The sequence below is a fragment of the Passer montanus genome, unplaced genomic scaffold (genome assembly GCF_014805655.1).
Source record: "Passer montanus isolate IOZ18808 unplaced genomic scaffold, ASM1480565v1 scaffold9, whole genome shotgun sequence".
NCBI lineage: Eukaryota > Metazoa > Chordata > Aves > Passeriformes > Passeridae > Passer > Passer montanus.
This window is the reverse complement of record NW_024374367.1, coordinates 78,842-101,668: the sequence shown is the minus strand read 5'-3', so window position 1 is coordinate 101,668 and position 22,827 is coordinate 78,842. Positions and strand designations below refer to the sequence as shown.

Genomic DNA, 22,827 nt, shown 5'->3' with positions numbered 1-22,827 from the left:
ATATTCTGCATATAATAAAAACAATATATATTTTTATAAGCAAGAATTGAAGCCTTTCAGTGTGTCACACAACAGACCACTGGGTAAAGAGGTCTCAAATGGCCATATATCATCCACATTTTCTCCACAATTACTGTTTGTTGTGAGTTCTTACTTCAGAAAGGCTGAACCATTTCAAACCAAATATTTGAAAGTAAGGGGTTTGAACAGGAACACTAGCAAAACTCTGGACTTTGGCATTTTCAGTGTGTATTACAATATTATACATATTACTAATGTCAAACATCTAATTTAAAAATATTTTTAAAATTAAAGAGAGGAAAATACCATGTAAGTAGCATACACTTCATGTAAGATATTCCAGAGTTTCTGTCAGGATCATCAGTCATGCTGAAATAATGCACAGCTCTTCCCCCTCCCCGCCCCACTTGTTTCTTTCTTGCATCCAAAAGCTGAGCTAAAACCACTGAACTCATTTTATTTGGAACTCCATGCTGAATTTACACCATATTTCCGAAGGTTAAAAGTCCTATGCTCATCTGCCAAAGACTGGAACCACAAGGTATTTTTTAGTCTAGCTTTTAAAGTTCAAAATTTTTTCAAGTTAATGTCAGATTTGGAAAAAACAGAGCCTATTAAATAATAGAACACTATTATTAATCATGCTTCAGAAGAGAAGCAAATACAATCCAAACATTAATTTCCATTCTCTTAGCTACTTGTTTTGCTCTTAGTAGATTAAAAAAAAAAACAAAACAAAAAACCCACCCAAATTTACAGATATATGCAGGATGAAAATTATCAGCTAAATGGAGGTTTAACAATAACAGACATATCTAATTCCTCTAGATTAGAACCATGTGAACCTTTAAATTAAACCAAAGAGCTGGCCACAACATGAGATAATTTGCAGTTGTCCATTAGGTAGAGCAGAGTAGGATGCTCACTGCTGCACCATCTCTGATCCCTCTCACCCCCCACTTCTCCCTGCTCACAGCACCAAGCTGAAGTGACTCAGTGGTCAGGCAATGTGAGCAGTGTCTCAGCACAGCCTTTTTGTGTCTCACAGGGGTTCTGGGAATCCCAACAGCGCCAGACAGCAGCTCTGCAATGCACCCAAAGGGTAAAATCTTTGTCTTTGAGCACACACTGCTCCTGCCTTTTATGCAACTCTAATGTACACAGGAAAAAAAAAAGGATCATTTGTTAAAGAAGCCTGCAGAGGCCAAGCCTGATAGCTCAGATCTTTATGCTTATTCAGACAAGATCTGCACTGACTTCTGATACACTCTGGTAGCTAAAACAAAAGAAAGAATTTTAGGAAGCACAGAAGAATTTCCTTCTCAGGCCAGATTATGCTCTTCTGGAACAGTTATTGTTTTATTGTTTAACATGAGAAAGTGCAGGATTCTTTTTGTGTTTCTTTTGGAGGTTATTTAAAAGAAGTATTGTGGTGTACTGGCAAGCACATAAACCCCAAAGTCAGGATCCAGCAAACAGCTGGATTGCAGATACCTGGGTGGAATGACAAGGGACTTAAAGCCAAGTAACACTTGGCCTGGGCTAATTCCTTTCCTCCTCCAGTTGACATGGTTGGAGTTGCTTAGAGCACAACTTTATGCAGCTGAAATGAGGCAGTGATGTCCCAGCCCTTTGAATAAACAAAATGCAACTACTCAAAACTTCAATTTCTTGCCTTTCCTGTCCTAAGAGCAGTTTAAATTAAAGCATTTTAAAAAATATATGTAATATGGAGGATCATCCAAACTGGATCATTCTGACAATTTTTATTGTAGGAAACAGATTGATATCTATTGGTCTTTGAGTAGAAGGACAAAGGAAGAACCTTTGTTATGAAGTAGGACTATTTTGAAAGACTCTGCAAAATGCCACATTTTGAGACAAATATTAATCCCAGAGACATTACAAACAAAATCTCACAAAGTTATTTAGAGGCTATCCTGAATACTCTTATTGGAATTAAATACCCAGGCATGGAGCAGGGCAGAGTGTGGGAAAAGAAATCCTGTGAAGAACCCCTTCAAAGATAATTTGTGCACCACAAGTGAAAGTCTCCTGGCATGCAGATTCAGGTGAGAAAAGATTTTTCCAATGTATTAATTTTCATCTGAAGGAGGAAGTCAAACTGAACAGGAAAAGAGGAAATTTCTTTTTCTTTATACACAGGGAAGCGCAAAGTTAATTTGGAAATGGGTTGTCCTCTCAAAATAACACTTCAGCAATGCATTCTTAGGTCGATTAGAAAGAGGAAAAGGAAGATGTGAGGGAATTCAGCTTCTCAACAAGATTTAGAGGTGCACACAAAACCAGGAATATTTGCATGGGATGAAGAAAACCAGCCTTGGTTTTCCTTCTCTCAAAAGACCAAAAATAAAAAAGTAATGTGCTAAAGTGCAATGTTTATCCTGGGGTCTGGGTGAGAACTGCCCAAGGAAGATTCTGCTGAAGTGAACTCCACCACTGGAAGGAAAGAAAGACTGGGATTGGTTTCCTTCCCAAGTCTCTGTGCTCTCCAGATCACTTGCCCACGGAATATCTGACTAGAAGGTACAAAATTACATTCCTTTATGAAAATTTCAACTGGCACCCTGGGGAGATCTCAATTTTTTGAAGGTACATGTCCAGAAGTTTGAGACACAGAGTATCTCATAGCACAAGTTGTTTGAGATTACTGCTTTTCTAGCAAAGAGGTTGGTTTTTGTTTTTCAGATAAAGCAAGTTACAAGGAATTGGAGATTTTTGCCGTCTCATCAGTCATCTCTGAATGGGCTTTAATTCCACCAAGCCTATGAACTATCACTATAAACTGACTACTGTTACTCTCCCAGTTCTGCAGGGCCTTAATAAAATTTTTTCATTTAATGTGCAAGATATTAGAAAAGATCTGTAGTGCACAAGAGAGGAATAGAAGGAGGTCTGGAAAAAATATTCATGTCTTCCATAACAGGAGATTACTAATAAGCTGAAGAAAATACAGCTATGAAAAGTAAGGAATAATGACAAGATCCTTTGAATAGGGTATATTTTACATATTTTCAAAATGAGCACAAAATAGTAGTGCTCCTTTCCAAAGTTTTAAATGAGCACTGCTGGTTTACTTTAGGTTGCTTAACTCGCATTTCCCATTTTCTGTTCCTAGGGAAGAAGGGGCAGTGCACAGCTAACGGGATGATCATGTTCGACAAAGCCGTGTGGTCTCCCCAGCCCTGCATCACCTGTCTGTGCTCCCAGGGAGAGGTGATCTGTGACACAGCCATGTGCCACCCTCTGAAATGTCCCCAGACCATCATTCCTGCAGGAGAGTGCTGCCCAGTGTGTTCTGAGACTGGTATGGGACACCACAGATTCTTAAAACCTTACATAAACACTGCATTTAATGATCCCGAGAGTCACAAGGTACACATTATCCTGAATTCCATGATAAAAGCAGCTTTTCCGAGTTTCTACTCAAGTTGACCTTGGTTTCTCTGAGTACTCTGTTAGATGAGTTTGATGCAACATTTAAAGATGATACTAAGTATGTAATAGTAAAGATAATTGTATTTCTTTTTTTACTTCCCCCCTCCCTTTACAGAACTTTGTAAATGTATGAAGAAATAACATCTATTTATATTTTCTATCCCACTTCCATTTACAAAGGATCAACAGCTACTGGCCATTATTGATGTATTAGACATACAGAATGGTAAATCTTGTTAGGAGTGCAGAAACATGCAGCAATTTGATGTAAATCAAGTGAAGACAGTCAATTCACAAGAGAAGCCCCAGAACTTCAATCTTGGTATTTCACAATAATTTAAATAAAACTGGTACCTTTAGTAAGAAAAGGAATGGAGGAGATAAACATAGGATGTGATTTCCTTCCTTTCCTTCCCACACTCCCAATATTTTATATCTGCAAAGTACTGAACTCAATCTCCTCCTACTGTAAGAAATATTTATCCTCATGTGTATATGCATGTGACACTCTGAGATGAGACAGAGGAATTCATTGTAAAACTGCAAAAGTCATGTTGACTGAGACATTTGAACTCCTTTTATTAGAATTGTCCTATTATGGAAGTAAAGAAACTGCATTTTGGTAATGGAGTTAATGCATTTCCCTGGTGAGATCCCCACCTGCAGCCAACTCCTCCCCTGACAATCCCTTTTGGAGGAGAACAAGCCTTGACCTTTGTGAATTTTTTCCAAATTAGCTTCCACTCCTAGACACATTATTTTTCCTCTTTAGACACCTCCATCAACACAAACCCCATAATTAATAGTCAGTCAAAAAGGAAGATAATGAAAGCTATATTAATTTTTCCACTTTTTTGCCTGGAGTTCTCAGGAATTGCAGCTGTGTACAAACTGTTCTGTGTGGTTGCCTCCATAATTTCTCAGTCAAGTGTCTCTTTTCTCAAGCAGCAATTTAACAACACATTTTTATTCTTTGAATCGTATCCTAAGAGGAATAACCCATAGTCATAATTTTCTACCGTATGTGGGAAACAGTGCTTACTAATATTTTAGTTTCATCCGACTCTTCTGTGTTTTGTTGTTTTTTCCCTCGTTAGCCTCCTCACTGGACTCCAGCATAATTTCACTGGATGATGTCAGTGAGTTGTCTGGTGACTCCCCAGACCCCAAGGACCTCGACACCACCAGTGTTCTGCCACCAGCAGGAACTCCAATGGAAAAGGAGGAGCTGCTTCCCACAGAAGTGATAGAGGTTAGAGACAAGGAGGGTCACAAAAAAGGGCAGAAGAAAAGAAAAAGGAAAGGCAGAAAGAATCGCCAGAGGCACAAAGGGCGTCGCAGAGAGAAGCTGCCTGTCCCCAGAAGGGGAGCTGCAGGAGATGTGCAGTATGAGAGTGATGAAGATGATGGTCCTTTCAGAATTCCATCTCATTTCCCAATCCCTGTTCCACCCATAGAAGCTCCTCCTTTGCCATCTGGATGTTCCACCTTGGACACCACAGTAAGCTGCATTAATGCCAAACTTACACAAATACCTCCCATCTCAGATCCAGACCTAACGAGTTTAGACCTTACAGGTAATTAATGGGTCTACTTTGCATGACTTTTGTAACATCATCCACCCTCAAATGCAGCCAACAGCACTGTTAATGCTTCGTCATTCCTTAATATAGAAAAGTTTTAGAACTAATTTTACAGCTAAGCCTTTAAAACAAGAAATGAAAAACATCAGATTTTCATGCCAGTGTTTAAATACTAAGATGAATACTTCTACACAAAATTACTGCCCATAATGCTATTTTTGTGATATATTTTCTAGATGCAATATTACACACCTCAGGTGCAGACTGTATTTCATAAGTCAAACTTTTCTCTTGCCTTCTGTCCCAGGAAATAGCATCACTACTATCTCAGATGAAGCTTTCAATGGGATCCCTAATTTGGAATGGATTGATCTGAGTAAAAATAACATTACCTCTCCTGGCATAGGTCCCAAAGCATTCAAAGTAAGAAAGCCTAACCCCTCTGCTATGCTCTCAGTAATTGCTACTTAAAATAATGTTTTTTGCTTTTCAGTTTATGGATCTAAACCACTCTGCACCTTGTATAAGTAAGCATTGTATAATTAAATAGCTACTTTGAGAAATCTCTCACCACAATCAAGAATTAAAATTAAGATATCATAACTTTTCATATCAATTTTTTAATTTGGCTTAAGCATAATAACCCTCAGTTACTGAAAGCTGCTGTCATTCTGCCTGAGTAAATTTGCTGACCTACAGAAAATCATCGGTTTGCTCACAGATCAAGAGGATGAGCATGTAATTTCTAAATGCATGTACTTTGAAGTACTAAATGCTGCCCAGTGTAGTGAGGCAATACTTCCACAATTCACAGAGAGCAGCAGGTATGCAAACAATGACCCTGGGGAACTGCAGCAGGGCTGTGGGGAAGCTCTTTGAGTTACATGTGACATTAACCGGCACTTTTGTTAATATTTAGCAGAAAGTAACCTATTAATTAGACTGACAGGAAAAAAAAAGTTGTTAATTCAAAACACTGGATACTACTGCACTGTTGCTGAAAAACCTTACAGAGCATGTGTTTAAGAAAATCTTAATATTTAACTGCGTATTTTGCACCTTAATAATATAAATGCTCTTCATCCCTGTGATAAGATCCTGAAAAAGCTGAAACGTTTGTATTTGGATGGAAATATGCTGGTAGTTATTCCCTCTGAATTGCCATCAACTTTGGAAGAAATAAAAATAAATGACAACCAACTTCATGCCATTGATGAAGACGGCTTAAAAGGTATTTTAAAAAATAAATATCAATCATATGAAAAGTCAAAATTAAATTTGAAAGCTGAATGTTGAACCTGGTTTGACATAGAAAAATAACTGCTAGGTTTAAAGTGCCATGTCTTTAAAAGTCAACACAACCTGAAAGACATGCATGAGAAAGTATTTTAAAATTATATTTCCCTTATGCAACTGCTCCTCTCCCTAAGCAGTTTATATTTAAGGTCACTAAGTGGAGGTGAATTTGAAGCATGTTGAAGACACCTACTATCCCCACCTTTAACCTGATGGCTTTATGTGTGCTGGAACCATTGCAGTTGTTTTTAAATTGCGTGGAAGGGAACAGAATTTGAGGTCCATGAAAAATAAAGGAGAATATAATTGGAGTCAACCACGATCATTTGAAGCCAGCTTAAACACAGGCTGATAGAAAAAAGGAGAAAGAAAAAAGAAAGGGTACCATCCATGGCAGAATTGGATGGACTTTTTTGCTTCTTCTCCTGCTAAAAGGGTTCCATCTAAACTGGATCAGCTGCTGCCCTTTCCATTTGGACTGGGAGAGGAAAATATAAATAAAGCTGTGGTCAATCTCTAAAGCTCTACAAAATTATGATCAATTCCATGATTATGAGATAATAACATCAGTTCATTTTAAATTTTCATTGCTATGAAGTGATCTTCTTCTGGGTAATGTTTAAGACTGGTAAATTATGAATATGTATTTTAACAAGATATAAGATGGCATTAATTAACTGAAATTAATTTTTTTTCTCCTTAGATTTAAAGAACTTGGTCACTCTGGAATTAGAAGGAAATAAACTTAGTGAAGCAAATGTCAGTCCCTTGGCCTTTTATCCTTTGAAAAGTCTTTCTTATTTGCGACTGGGAAGAAATAAATTTAGAATTATACCACAAGGTCTTCCTGCCACTCTTGAGGTAAAAAAAACCCAAACCAACCAAAATAAATACTAACAACAACAACCCCCCATAAACACCCAAAGAGATGCAGTTCCTTCTGTTTGCTCTTTCAAAGCATTGAGGTAAAAAAAACCCAAACCAACCAAAATAAATACTAACAACAACAACCCCCCCAACAAACACCCAAAGACACGCAATTCCTTCTGTTTGCTCTTTCAAAGATATGTGTATTCTCACAAATGAGAAAACAAAAGAATTGCTTTGAAAAATTGTGTCTCTGAAGGTCCCACTCCAGCTACAAACTGACCCTGGTTCAGACTGAGAATTAACAAACAGACCAGGGAATACAGGGGACAGGTAATTGATGCACTTGGAATTTGCAATGGGAAAACCCAGCCTCTTCTGATCTTACAAATTTTCTTCCCAAATACACTTACAGGAGTTATATCTTGAACATAATCAAATTGAAGAAGTGTCAGAAATTTGCTTTAACCACACCAGAAACATCAACATCATTGGGCTAAAGCATAACAAATTAGAAGAGCACAGGATAGCACCTTTGGCTTGGATAAACCAAGAGTAAGTACCAGACATTTAAAATACATTTATTTCACTTTTTCTCTCTTTTTAGTGAGTCAAATAATCAAATAAATATTTGCACTTAATTACTTTTAATTTAAGAGTTTTAATTATGCTTTGATTTTTCCTTTGCTAATTTTTCTAAATTTCCTTTGCCTAATTGTATAATCTAGAAGATACTCAGCTGTCAAATAGGAAGATCTTCTACCTCAAATCTGTACCATATTAACACATAAAAGTCAATATTTTTTTCTGACCACCCATTCAAAAATGAACATTAATTATAAATTATACTATATACAATTATATGGTAATTTAGTATTGATACATAATTATCTTACAGGTAATTTAAAAATAATTTAATACTATCCTAGCCTTATTTCCCATTGGATTAAAAATTATAAAAGTCAATAAGATGAAGGGAAGATTGCTTATATTTTGCTCTTAGACAATGCAGCTGCACAGAGTGAGCAATGAGAATGTAAGTAGTAAAAGATGATGGCACTTTTTGATTTTCCTGTTAAATAATTTGCCAAGCTGAGCAGGGTACCTGGCCATCACTGGCAGCTGCAGCCCTATCCCTTGATTCCTGAACTTGTAAATTCCTTAAGCTGAAAACAACCATGCTGGTACTACTGACAGCATCTCTCATGCCTGGAAGTGAAGCACATGGGACTGATTCATTCACACAATTCCATTTCAAATGGGCTTCAGAACAAAGCTTAGAACTCCCTGTTAATGGGATAATGACTGAAATCCCAAGGTTATTCCAGTTCTTCAGTGTAACTCATTATTGCAGCAATCCCAAATTAGTCCCTTGGGATTCCCCTGTTCTGCCCCCCAGCCCCCCCATCCTCATTACTGGAGATCTCTTCCCATCAACAAAATCACTGTGCTTGATTGGTAACTCGTGACTTAATTATTTCTATTCCCAGAGTAATTATGCATGACCATGTTCCATAAAATGCATTCTGCCCCACTGACAGAAACAAATTTCCCTTGGAAATGTCATTCCCTGGTAATGCTGTGAAGCAGAGCCTTGCACAGAGCACAGCACTGCCAGGGCAGGAGCTCAGAGGGGTTTCAGCCTTTTTTTCTTTTGTTCTTTATTGCAGGAACTTGGAGTCAATCGATCTCTCTTATAATAAGTTGTATCATGTTCCCTCCTACCTGCCAAAATCTTTACTCCATCTGGTACTCATAGGAAATCAGATTGAGAGAATTCCAGGCTATGTGTTTGGCCACATGAAGCCCGGGCTGGAGTATCTCTACCTGTCCTTTAACAAGCTCACTGACGATGGCATTGACCCAGTGTCATTTTTTGGAGCTTACCACTCCCTGAGGGAGCTCTTTTTGGACCACAATGAATTGAAGGCTGTACCCTTTGGGATTGATGAAATGAGAAAACTACGTTTTCTAAGACTGAACAATAACAAAATAAGGTAATTTCCAAGCTATTTTTTACATTAATGTCATTAAAATAAATAAGACATGCTTTGCTTTAGGAATTCGTTATTTTAAAGTAAATATTTGTTTAAAAAAATCTGAAGGAGGAGCTGAATCCTGAGTTTTCTTCTGCAGTATTTCTTAATATGATAGAAGTGAGTTACTGAAGTTAAGTTGCTCATCATCAGCTTTTCTGCTTCTGGAGCAGAACCCAAAGTGATAATAAAATAATGGGAGGAGTCAGCAGCTGGAGTCACCTGGTGAGCAGGTTCCATCAACCCCAGCTGTGGGGCCACGTGCTCAATCCAGGCTCTCTGTGCTGTTTGTTAAAAAAAAGGAATGACTAAGAGAGAATTCCCATGTGTCAGACAAAGTTTTCATTCAGCAACACATGGCAATACTTTCCTCAGGAAAACTCAGTATATGATATAAATGAGAAAACAATGCAAGGAGAGAATGTTCCAAAAAATGGCTTTTGAAAGTCCTCAGTAAATATGTAATTGAGAAAATTTAATGTACTGATAAAGTTAACATTTTCAAATATCTAAATAGACAGCAACTCTAAAATAAGTGATGAAGTTAAGAGTTATCTGGAATGATTAGAACATGATCCCTCCCCTGTGTCACAGGACAGTGCCCCCAGAACGCATCTGCAGGACTCAGAGCCACCACGAGGACGAGCATGACCACAGTGAGGAGGAGCATGAGGATTCCCACCTGGAACATGTTCACCTTGAAAACAACTACATCAACACAAGGAAGCTCTCCCCACATTCATTTTCATGCATAAGATCCTATTGCAGTGTTGTTCTTAAACCACAGAAGACCAAATAAATGCCCCAATTCTGCATTGCAACCCCCATCTCTAGAAATGCAGTTTTATTTATTCTCTCTACTCACTGGTCTGCTTATTTCTGATTTAAACATTTCCTACTACCATAAATATGATACTGTATATTATGTACTGAAGTAAGGTACCAGTGTGTTTCTTCATATTGTTTCATTATAAAACCATTAAATGTAAAAATTGAAGCTTAAGGTTATGACATCTATTTTTATTTCTAGTAACACTAGTCTGCTTAAACACCACAGGTCAAACTGTGCCTCCAGGCACACCCTCTGTAAGATCAGATTTTAGGATTTATGAATATAACTAAATCCTCAGCTTGGTCCTATCTTATTTAACTGAATTTAAAACATTTTAAGTGGTACCATCAACTGTAAAAATTGTACATAAAAGATAAAAATCCTTGAGCTATGACCATTCTAGCAATGCAGTGTTGTTATCCTATCAGAAAGGTTCCATACCTTCTCGGTGGTTTCTTGGGGGCAGCTCCTCACAGCACTGACTCCTTCTTCTCAGCACAGGCAACAAACTCCATCATCTCCTCTGGACCAGCCAACCTGCTCTTTTATAATACCCCTCTTAACTGGATCCAGCTGTGGCCTATTAAAAGCAGGCTTGTTCTTAATGCTTTATAATTAGCACAGCTGTAACTCCTTAAGGGCCAGATTACCTTCACCACTGTCTCTATTCTCCTACCTTTTATCTAACCACAATTCCCCCTTTTCTTTTAATTACAAGTTACTTTGATTCATTGCCCAAACTTGCATTATAGACCATCAGACTCTTCTACTGATTCATAACCCAAACTTACATTACATATAATCAGAAACCATTATATTTATATCTCTAGAATATTGACAATATCCACAGGTGTACAACTTATGCTTATGGAATATCACAGTTTGGGGTTTTTTTTGTGTGTGTTTTTCTTTTTTTTTTCCTTTTTTTTTTTTCCCTTTCCATGTATATCAAACAAACAATCTGTTCAGCACTCGATATGTTATTTCTCATTGTGTCCCCAGCGGCTCACCTGTACCTCAGGTGTCGAAATCTGTCAGGTCCAGATCAGGCAGCTTCCCCTGCTGCTCTCATTGCTACGCTGGGCTCCATCTCCGGCTGCAAGTTGCTGGAGAGAAGGCTGGGAGAGCCTTCATGGCAAGTCCCTGATGAGAACTGCTTTGACATTTCTGTAACATTTCTGCCAGGCAATGGGATCTGGGACATGCACAGCATGTTCTCCACACACAGATGTAGCTGACTTCTATTCACAGATACATTCAAGAGTGAACCTGCTGCAACTTTCTAAGACTGCAGAGATGTCCCATCAGAATTTTAAAAACATTTCAGAGAGGAAACTGCTTACAGTACAGCAAAACCCTGAATATGACGTTTTCAGTAACCCAGCCAGAGACAAATGCCAGGTAAACAGATCTGAATACAAGGTGTGAATGTTGAAACTACAAGAGGGAAAGATATTTTACAGTAAGTAAGAGACCAGAATAGGAGAGGTTAGGATTCAATAGCCACACCAATTCCAAAACCACAATGCTTTGTGGTATAAGAGGATTTTTGGGGGTTTAGAATCTCCATTAGATTTCCAATTTCTGACCTGTATTGTTGGCTCAAGTATCCCACATGAGAATTTTGACAAGACTTGCTAAATCTCATTATAAATTGAAATGGTACAGAAGACATCCTTTGGTTATCACCAAATTAATACAAAAAGGTATAGAAGATGTTGTTTTTCCTGAGTAAATGCTGATGGAACTTGGAGGATTTGCCGGAGCCAGGGACAGGCACTTCTGGTATGATAAAAACTGTGGAGGTCTCCAAAAAAATAATGTTGCTTCCATGGAAGCTTGGGTAGCTTTCTGAATTTGAAGGAACAATTAGAGGCAATGTTTTCTCTAAGCAAGGTAAAAGAGCTTAGGAAAAAAAACTCAACAAAAACTACACAAAACCCTCAGAAAAATAAAGGCATCAAATACATCCCAAAATGAAATTTTCATTATTAATGCCCATATGTTGAAGCTATTTGAGTCTCTGAGACCCCAAAAATGTTGAGTTCACATTACCTATCCTTCTCCTCTTTCCATTTCAATTGAATAGAGATCCTTCCACGACAAAGCTATAAATCACTCAACTTTGCCTCGAAAAGGAGTTGCTGTGTGACCACTTGCTTTCTATTTACCTGTGACAAAGTGAATTTCACTCAGTGAATTCACTCTTACAGTAACACTACAAAGAGTGGTTGATGTAATTTCTGAATTTCGATTCTGAAATATCCACCATGCTTACATTTTGAGTTCAGCCTAAGTTTGTTGGACCTTATCATAATCAGACATTTCCTCCGATTGCCTTGCTCCTAATAGCCAGAATAGTTTTGCATAATTTATGCTCTTGTAGGAAAAAAAAAAAAGAAAGAAATGTTTACGAAGGAAGCTGCAGTCTGGGGAAGAGACATTATTCCTTTTTCTTGACATTAATATGGTCTTCAAATTAATTGTAATGCACAACATTTCCCAAGCTGAAACAATTGCAGTTTCTGAATATAGAGCTTTGAAGTCAATGGCCCAGATAAACCTTATTACCCATAGAACTCCCGAATACAAATAAGTGAAAATTGCTGGTTTTAATCACCAGGATAGGTGATTTTGGGTGTAGCCCTCTGGATTCCCACAGAGAAGCATCAATGAAGGACAGACCTGTAGGAAATACAGCTCAAACTCTGCTGCTGGTTTTAGTGAGGGCCTGAAATGGGAGGGTTCATGTGAGCTTTGTGGGCTCATTAAACAGTGTTCAGCTACTGGGCCATGGCAAGGGGTGAAGATGCCCTCAGCTTCCAGCCCATCTGTCTCTCTGTTCAAATGAGATTCCCCTTTTTATCCTGTATTATTATTATTCCCATTATTATCCTGTATTATCCTGTGACACCCCACTGTGGGAATATTTATCAGACGTGACTGCAGAGCAGAGGCAGTCGTGTGCTGCTCCAAGGAACTCCAGAGCAATGACCAGATCGTGTGTTGGGAAACTTTATGAACTGTTCACAGGCTGATAAAGTCAGTGAATACTTCTGGAAATGTGGAAGATTCTGTCCAGCAGCAGTTAGGCAGGATGAGGAAGGATGAGGCTGGGCTCCATGGGAAATGCACACACAGAACTGTCCTGGCCCAGATCAGAGCCCAGCTAGGCCAGTTCCCCAGCTTTGACAGTGGCATTTCTACAGAGAAAAGACATTGCTGTTTCTGGGCTTCCTTCGCTTCCATTTTCCTTGAAGCAAAGTAAAGCTGTGGTTTTGGGACAGATGTTTCATTTAGCTTTGAGATTCACCCTGAGGTAATTTGGCTTTTTTCTACCATTGCCAAGGGAGTGGCTGGAGCTGTGTCAGGGAATGTTTAGGTTGGTATCAGGAAGGTGGGTGCTGGGCACTGCCCAGGCTCCCCAGGGAAAGGTCACTGCCCCAAGGCTGCCAGAGCTCCAGAAATGTTTGGACAACACTCCCAGGCACAAGGTGGGATTGTTGGGGTGTCTGTGCTGGTCCAGGGATTGGATCAATGATCCTCATGGATCCCTTCCAACTCTGAATATTCTGGGATCCTTTTAAGACTGATCAAACATTAGCCAGTTTAGAGAAGCACATTTACTGTGTGAAAAAATTCACACCATAGAGATAATGAATCTATTGGTTTACTTTTGCTTTACTAACTAGAGTATTTCAGTATCATAAAAGGGATGATAATTTACTGTTAATTGGTTTCTAGGGTGGTCAAAATGTCCTATGCAGTACTCAAGTCTGTACATTCTTTCAGAGACACACAATGGTGCGGAATGTGTTCTTAAAGGTAATTTAGAGACCCAGTAACTCTTGCATCATGTAGACTGGAAGATTTTTACGAAGAGCTCTGCTTGATGTTCTCTCTTCACTTCTTAAATTGAAAATAAAAGAACAGTGCTGTGTCTTTATGGGTCTCTCCTGATGGAATTTTAATGTAGAACAGGGTGTCTGTTAGCAAGGAACATTGCATCTGTAATGAGAGTTCGTAACCTGGTTATTTGGAACATTAAACACTATATTTCCATTGAATTTCATTATAGCAGATGTAACAAAATTGTTGAAATTATACTTGCAGGCATTTGAACATAGCTTCTTGGTACCTGAATTGGTACAAAACTTAGGAGTGGGATGTTAATTTATTGGGAAAATAAAAAGCTAGATTCATTTTGATCATATGATTGTTTCTTAATGTGGAAAAGGAGATCTGTTTAATACATTTTAGAGGTTTTTAAGTGACGTCTTCACTACTTTTAGATGGAAAAAGTGTTCCAACATTTTTCCACAATACTTTGGGGCCTTGAGACTGAACAGCAGTTGTTGACATCTTTAAATCAGAGCTCTTATTTCACATGTCTGCTGTTTTTTCCCCATTTAAAATGGTGTTCAGTGTGCCAAGAGAAGTAAAATTAAAGCCTTGAAATAGAGTTTGGGTAGCTAACTGTAAGAGAGGGGTCATGTTACTAAAGATGAAATAAAAGCAGGGATCTCTTTTGTTCATTAGGAAACAGAAATGTGTGTCTCCTGAGCGAGTCCAACATATTATTATAAATCTTTTTACATGGATGTTTGTACCTTTTTCACTTTACAAGAAGACAGTGAATCTGTTATGCAGGGCTTCTTCCAGATGAGGGTTGGTTACACAGTTCACTAAGCCTTTAAATGCTTCCTGCAGCCAAAACCAGCTTTAAAAGAAATCTCTTTAAAAACATTCACTCTTTCCAAATGGCTGGCTTCACCTCTGTGGTTGGGATGTTCTACAAGGTGGACATGGTGTGGTTCTGACCCCTTAGAGCACTGACTTGACCTGAAGTTTGGTCTTCCAAAACCTGATCCGTGACTTCAGGGAGGAGAGGTGGTGTAGAAGTTGTATCAGATGTTGGTACCTCAAGGTCTTTGTTGTTTTGACCTTGGTTGGTTGAAGTCCTTGGGGTTACACTTCCAACTGAGGGGAGATTTGGAAGCTTCCTGAGGAACCTTCCAGAACACCAGAAATTGTATTGGTCTGCAAACCTACAGTTGGCAGACTTATTCTCTACAAATTGCTTCATGCAGAAAGTTATCAGGGATATTGTGTAAAATTATTTTGGTAGTATTTACTTGTAATTTTACTATTTTTCTGTCTGTAGACTTGTCTGAAAATTGTATAAATTGGAATATAAACATAGTACTTAAATGAGAAAATGTTTTCTCAGGAGAGTTTCCACCAGTTAACGGTGGTATTACCACATGACACAAATGATAAACTGTTTATTTTCTTGCAGTGATGTAACTGTTTATAAAGCTCTGACTTGAAAGAGCTTTAAAGTTCATCGATTTCTTTCAGTAAAAGCACAAATTTTTGGTAGAAAAACGTTAACATTCTGTTTCCTAGTTCTGATAACTATACAAAACTATTTGTAACGTTAACATTCTGTTTCCTAGTTCTGATAGCTATTTTCTTTTAGCATACAAAACTATTCTGGCTATTAGGAGCAAGGCAGCTGGGGGACATGCCTGATTATTTATGATAAAGTCCAACAAACTTAGGCTGGACTTAAAAAAATCACCTGGTGTTTGGGAGGTACAGAGGCTGTGCTATTCACTCTCCCATAAAGGCCAGTGATGTCCCTGCCCAGGGCTCCATGTCCATTCCTGTGGCTTTGCAGCCACACAAACATTCCCTGTAGTCTCTACAAGTGAACAAAACACTCAAGAGTTGAGAGAATCCCCCCAGCAATAATCTTCCAGTCTGCTTGAGCCATCCTGGCTCCATTCAATAAATAGTCTTTTTTTCCCCAAGGATTTAAGGATTAAAGTAAATTAAAGCATTCAGAGTTGGATTATTTAAAAGGTTCATCTTAAAAACCATTTACCTTGTAATTTCTTCTCTAATAGTCTGTTATGTAAGGAACTTCCTACAGCCACTGAGTAAACAATTACTGCAGTTTGGTAGAATTTCCATTTGTTTGGTTTTTAGTTCTTTGTGCAGGATGCAGATTTCCACACAGTTATTGAATGCAAACTTCTGATTTATTACTTCTATTTAAGACTGTTATTTATATTAATGTAACTTTGATAAAGTGAGTTATTCAGACCAGCATTGTTTCTTACAAAGTACTTTGAAGCAATTCTGTTAATTCAGTGAAAAGATCTTTCATTTCAAGTGTGCAGTATTATGAACACATACACAGAAATCTGTAGGTTTTCCATGCAATATTACTGAAAAAAATCTATGTTTCTCTGTGAGAATTTTTCATATGATAGTAATGCATAAAAGCTGACTTATTTTTTCCACAAGACAGATATTTTTCTCAAAGGAGCAATACTGAACACAGCTGTGGAAATATTAGATCTTCAACAACACTATCAACAAAGACAAGAATCTTCTAAGTGAGTTATGTAATGGTATTTTTAAAGGATTAAAATTAGGAAAAAGGATTAAAACATACTTATTTTTGTCACAGCAATTTCTCCAAACCCCTGAAATTTGGCTTTGCATACTTCTCATCCTCTGGCCTCACAAATTCTGTTCCTTAAAAACTGACAGGGAATGGCAGCCCTTGGGAACATTTTGTGGTTCTCACCCCCTTTTCACTGACAGTTCCATATAAACATCTATGGCTTCCTTCTAATGCAGGATGGCTCTGGACTTACTCAGGTTATTCACTACAAGTCTTCCAGGGAAAACTCTCCTTTTTTCCAGCTCACTTTGGCTGTCATTACAAAGAACTCAGGAAGCAAGAGTTTTCCTCTTTCAATTAGACCAATTACTTTTTGGGTCTATATGAAACATTAAAATCTACTTCACTTTCTTGCACATTTCAGCTGAACTATAAATGTTTCATGAAGTATTTCCTTCTGTTTTGAACTTGCCACCCACAGGTTTCTTTAGTGTTGGTCTAGTTTTAGCATTGGAAACATCAAAAGAATTACTCTCTTTCTTGACAACATACAGGTTCAAATTAATCTGCATTGCCTGTATTCTGTATTTATTTTGAAGGCTATTTTGAGTAAAACCTTAAATGACAGAAAGAGTGATTAATTCCCATTTTAGCTGAATTTCTTTCCAACCTGAGCAAAGAACATCCTCTGGTTTTATGAGAGGAGACGTATATCTTATGCATGAATTGGAAAAAATAGAAATTCTAATAATCATGAAGCAAAAGTATAGTCACAGTATGAATTAAATGCTGAGAAATGCCCATGGCAGGGGGTTGGAACTGGATGATCCTTTTAAACCCAAACCATTCTATGAAATTGCTTATTGAACAAAATAAAAGTTATTCGTTAGTAAGTTACTTTCTAAAGTCAAGGCTCCTTTGTTCTGCTGTGGTAAAACCAAATAGAAATCATTCTTTGTAGAACACAAGTGTTCAAGAAGAAAATAATATAGTCTCATTTACAAATTGCTCTACAAAAAAGACCTCTTTTTCCATACCACAAGTTAATATGCAATTATGACATATGTTTTCTTTCAATTTACATAAATATTTCCACTGAGTGGTAAAAGGAGCTTCTGTCATCCAGTGGATTTCTGTCTCTGACAAAAAGCAGTGCAAACCCACCCAGGGAACCAAGCTTCTTAACTAACACACTCCTGTATTTGCAAACAAATACCTTTGGAAATAGTGTATTAGGACATTGGTCTGACAACCCTTCTCTGCTAGTTTCTACATGATCTTTTGGCTTCATTTAGGAGTCTTTATCTTCCTCTTTTTTTCATTTTTCAGTTAAAAAAAAAAATAGTGATAGGACTTATTTGTGATTTTCCCCTACAGCTGAAAGGGGAAAAAAATGAATGCTAAAAATCAACAAAACACTTTATGGTATAGAAATGATTAAAGCAAATTTAATTGCCTTTTAAAAAATGCCCACTGGAACATAATATAGATTACACATTACCTAGAATTTAAAATTAGCATAATTATGAGAAAGTAATACTAAAACTGTAGCAGTAGTCATTAGCTAAAAGTAAATCAGACTTTTTCAGAAGGCTCCCAGTTTCTTGGGATTATTTAGAACTAGATCTAGCCCTGCCTGACAGATTTACTGCTTTTGTGTTGATGAGAAACAAATGAAGCCCTCCCAGAAAATTCCCACGGACAAAAACACTCATCTGAACACAGGCTGAGTTAATTAATATGACGGGGAACTCACTACTTGAATCAGAGTATACCTTCCTCGTTATTAGTAATGATACCAATGATTAGTAATGAAATAAATTATTTCATTTCTACTATTCCAAAGTGAAAAATTGTGTGCTTCAAAACTTGCAAACAAATTGAGTTTGGAGACCTTCCTAGAGACCTTGTTACTCTTTCCATCTACAAAACAGCTGTGCTCAAAGTACATGCAAACATTACAGATCCGGGTTCTTCATTAGACAAAGAAGTGAAAATTGTAGTTAATTACTGTCTCAGGAATGTGATATTCACTGTTTCCACTTCTAGCAGTCAATCACAAACTGAGTTGAAGTCATCTTCTTTTGGGCCTTTGAATTTTTAATTAATATAAATTAATTTTGTTGATAACTAAAGTTTGGAAAAGTGAATTCCAAATTAAATTATATTCGCTTTTCACTCTAACATGCTTTAAATATTTTTTTCTGGACTAGATGGCCACACTTCTTTTTTCTTAAAACTAACAACTCACTGGAACTTGATGACAGTCCTCACTTTAAACGTTGTCTTTCTGTTCCGAACAATAGGAATCTACCCAAAGGCTGTCTAAGAACATGAAATCATTTACATTCCATACTGTCCATCCTCATTGGTAAAACCTAAGGGAAAATGGGGGAAATTCAGCATTTGCAGGTGATCAAGATTTGGGGTTTTTTAAGGCATTGTTGAACTTTAGCAGAGCAAATGCTTGATACCCTATGAGGAAATGTTGTTCTCAGTCCAGCTTGTACTCTGGAACAGAAAATTTTCCATTAGAACTTATTGTTGGAGTGATTCAGTAGTTTGGCACTGGTTGCAGAGTTTTTGATTTTAACTACTGTTTGATTTTCCGTGAAAGAATGTTAGTGTTTTCAATGTCTCTAAGGCAGATAAATACCCATATTGCATAAAAATGCCATGTCACATTATCCAAACCTGCGAGCAGCATCACAAGCACGACCGACAATTGACATGTACTGACACCCAAACTAATTTCAAGACCTTCAGTGACCAGGCAATGCAGCTTCCTAACCCAGTTTGGTGCACAAACCTTTCCACAGGACCAAGAAGAGCGCTGACACCCAAACTAATTTCAAGACCTTCAGTGACCAGGCAATGCAGCTTCCTTACCCAGTCTGGTGCACAAACATTTCCACAGGACCAAGGAGAAGAGCATCAAGGTGGGAATAAGCAAGGTGGAAGCTTCTGAAATTGGCATTCCCACACTGAGGAAATCGTATTAATCTGTAGCCTAAGACAGAACAAAGTTACGTGATGTTCCAGAGGCAACAGAAACTGTCTGCAAGGGTGAAAAACCCTTCAGCTGATGTTTTTCCTCTCCAGTCATTCCAGGTCAGCACATCCTTGCATCCATAAAAGCCATGATGAGCCTAGAATCCCCATGGATGTACAGACATTTACACTTGACTTTATGGCTCTTTTTGTACACAGGCTCTCAATATTGCAAGTTATGACCCACCCTGCAATATTGCTGTGTTGCTAACAAACATCAGGGACTGAGGACTTTTACTGCAAAGGAAACTGTATTTTGATGCAGTTTTTAAGTCAGCTGCCAAAAACATACCAAAAACTATTAACAAGCAAAAGTTGATTCATGTGTGATGATAAAAAAAAATAAAATTAATATATTTATGTATAGATACTGAAGAATCAAACTGAACTACAAGAAGCTGAAGGGCAGATTTTGTATACGCAGCTGGGTAAATGGTGTAGTCCAGCCTGAGAGGAGCCAAAATTTAGCTAAAACCAAAATATGTGACCACACCGCACATGGACCGGTTGCGAGCACGAAATGAATATGTCATGTTATTAAAATGTGATGGGCAGGCTCCAAGGCAGCTTTGTGCAGTTGATGTTAGATTCTTCACATTATGTAAACCACATTTATAAACAGTGCTAGTAAATGAAAAAGTACTTAGTTTGCTCTAGAATAACAAATGTATACAAGACTGGCTTAAAACAGAGATTGCAATGGTAGCATTAAACACATATGGCAGCATATGTTTGCTCTCTCAGACATATCAAGTGATGCAAAATACAGTCATTTTCAAAAAGAAATGAAAGGTAGCAGTTTGTATCACTGACGAGATAATTTCAAATAGAAAACACCATTCAAATTCTTTTTCATCTGCATAGTTCACTATAGTGAGACAGTATTCTGAACCACATATGTGTTGGATATACTTCTATTCTTTGCTCAAAAATCAATCTCCATTACTCATAAATGTTACATAAGTATTTTAAGGCAAGACAGAATTCTAACTTCCAACCAATTGTCTCATTGGTGGAAACAGAAATCACTGAAAAGTTCTGAGCAAACAGTCTGACCTGATATAATCTATTAGTTATTTAATCTTTGTTTGGAAAACACACCAACATTTGCTTGCAAAGAAAATACCTTCAGACTACTATTTTAAGTATCTCTCTTCATTAAAACCTCAATAACATGCATTAAAAACTTGAGACATCGAAAATGTGCTGCAAATGTTTAAATGAACAGGCTAATAAATTAGATTGAGAAGCACTGGTTAAGTTTTAAGTACTGCTGTCAAGAGTAACATCTGAAGTTGAGAACTGAGTAGTCAAGAGACCTGAGGTGATTTCTGGGCATTTTATCCTAGATTGCAATTATATTCACACCAAAATAGTGGATCCATGTCTTGAGATATTAAACAGTTGCATTACAAGAACAGCATATGAGCTATATTTATTTCTGCCCTACTAATACTATATACAGGACAAAATTGATGGATAATCCAGTTAAAGGTAAGATTGTTGTATTTTTTTCCAGATGCTACCACTTTGTGTATCACCTTCACTATGTAATTGGCTATGACAAACTTTATACACAGAGGAATGTGTTCCTACCACCAGAAGCAACTAAAAAGAGAAAATAATAATAAAACCCCAGAGTATCCATCCAAAATTGAGATGTTACTAAACCTCAAAAATAGTTTGCTGCAAAACCAGGGTGAGCTGAAACTGCTGATTCAACACTTTGCTACTGAATGAAGTGAAAAAAGAAACCAGTACATTTATATCACAACCCTCAGGCCCTGCTCCCTTCTATTGAACAGCCAAGAAAATGTTGGAGGGTTTTTTAAAACAGCAATTTAATACTAATTTCCTCAAGTAAACCCATCCAAACCAAGCTATCCAAAACACAGGGGAGTGTTTGCTTAGGAAGCTTTGGTTTCTACAAGCAGGCAAGAGAATGCAGATATATGCAATTTGAGATTTCAAAAAAGCTTAAGATCACCCTTCAGATTTTTCTGTGGGAACGTGATTGCTTTTGAAACTGTAATTCTACTCCTTGGGAAAAGTGATAGGGAGACTCTTTATCATGATCCATCTGTGCTACTGGAACTGGAACACATCAAAAGCAATGCTGCAGGTAACACAAGTCTTGTCTTGGTTGATATCACAGCCCTAAAGTTTTAAGTTTTGGCATAGAATCTTTTTTTCCCTTAAGAAACTAAAGTAGACAAAATAGCTATTATGCAACATACAGGCATTTTGCAAACAGCACATTACACGTATAATAAAAAAAAAAAAATCCCAAGTAAAATTTCCAGGCTTTTTTTTTTTTCCAAAGCAAGACCAGACTTTTAACACAGAAAACAGCTAATTAAAGAAACAGACAAAGTCAGATGTGCACAGAACTGGGTATAATGTACTGGAAATTCAAAGACACAAAGTGCTTCCCTGACTATGAAACTTGCTTTAGGTAAACTCCATTAATTAAACATTTTTCAAGTTTACATAAACAAAGGCCTATGAAAGGTAAACAAAGAATAATCCAGTTTCTAAATATTGTGATGTGCCTGTCAGTACTAACTTTGTAACAGGGCACATTCTCAAAGACTTGATTTTAAACTCTCAAATCACAGAATACTGCAAATATTGTTTCTATTTTCATTAATAGATATGTTTTATTTCCCACACACAAGACACAGAAATTAGTTATACTGATAAAAATCTGATATACAGTTTACATTCTTGAACCACTATCCCCAGCCAGATCACTGCCTCCTGAAAGCAGAGCTAAAATTTATACATAGCTGCACAATAAAGTCCTAATTTTCTAACTTTAGAAAGGTTTGGCAGCCTGCAGGTCACTGCAGGCTACTGGTTTACACTGCCACTGGCTGAAGTTTTATAGTTCTATTCAAGTCACACTTTTAAAAGAATAATGGCTAGTGAAATCATAAATAAGTGGGATTCCACAGCAGGAATGACCTGAAATGGACCTCACTGTACTTCCAATGGCCTGATGTCAACTATTATTAAACTACAGGTTTTATAAAGTCTTCCACTAGACGTCTAGAGTTAAGCCAGAAGTTTTGGCTCTAATACAGGCAGTGATGAAAAACATATGAGTGGTAACAAGTCGCCTTAATATCATTCTTCAGTACTAAGATGGGCTAATCTGAAGCAGCACTTTACTCTGGTATCACCCACGGTGCCAGAAGGATCAAGAAGCTTGCAAGTGGACTTTTTCTTTATAGATGCTTTTCATTTCACAGAACTCACTCT

General features: G+C 37.4%; 2 protein-coding genes across 2 annotated transcripts in view; one reads left to right on the top strand and one right to left on the bottom strand.

Moving 5' to 3' along the window:
- Nucleotides 1–22,827, bottom strand: part of LOC120514109 (centromere protein P) — a 115,423-nt gene that overhangs the window by 24,933 nt on the left and 67,663 nt on the right. The gene's annotated exons all lie outside the window — the stretch shown is intronic.
- LOC120513970 (extracellular matrix protein 2-like) overlaps nucleotides 1–22,827 on the top strand; it is a 42,283-nt gene that overhangs the window by 4,665 nt on the left and 14,791 nt on the right. The window contains exons 3-10 of the mRNA XM_039733893.1: nucleotides 3,161–3,349; nucleotides 4,578–5,057; nucleotides 5,371–5,486; nucleotides 6,159–6,294; nucleotides 7,063–7,220; nucleotides 7,642–7,781; nucleotides 8,897–9,223; nucleotides 9,857–10,056. Coding sequence (XP_039589827.1) covers nucleotides 3,161–3,349; nucleotides 4,578–5,057; nucleotides 5,371–5,486; nucleotides 6,159–6,294; nucleotides 7,063–7,220; nucleotides 7,642–7,781; nucleotides 8,897–9,223; nucleotides 9,857–10,056 — 1,746 coding nt within the window. The remainder of the gene's footprint in view (nucleotides 1–3,160; nucleotides 3,350–4,577; nucleotides 5,058–5,370; nucleotides 5,487–6,158; nucleotides 6,295–7,062; nucleotides 7,221–7,641; nucleotides 7,782–8,896; nucleotides 9,224–9,856; nucleotides 10,057–22,827) is intronic.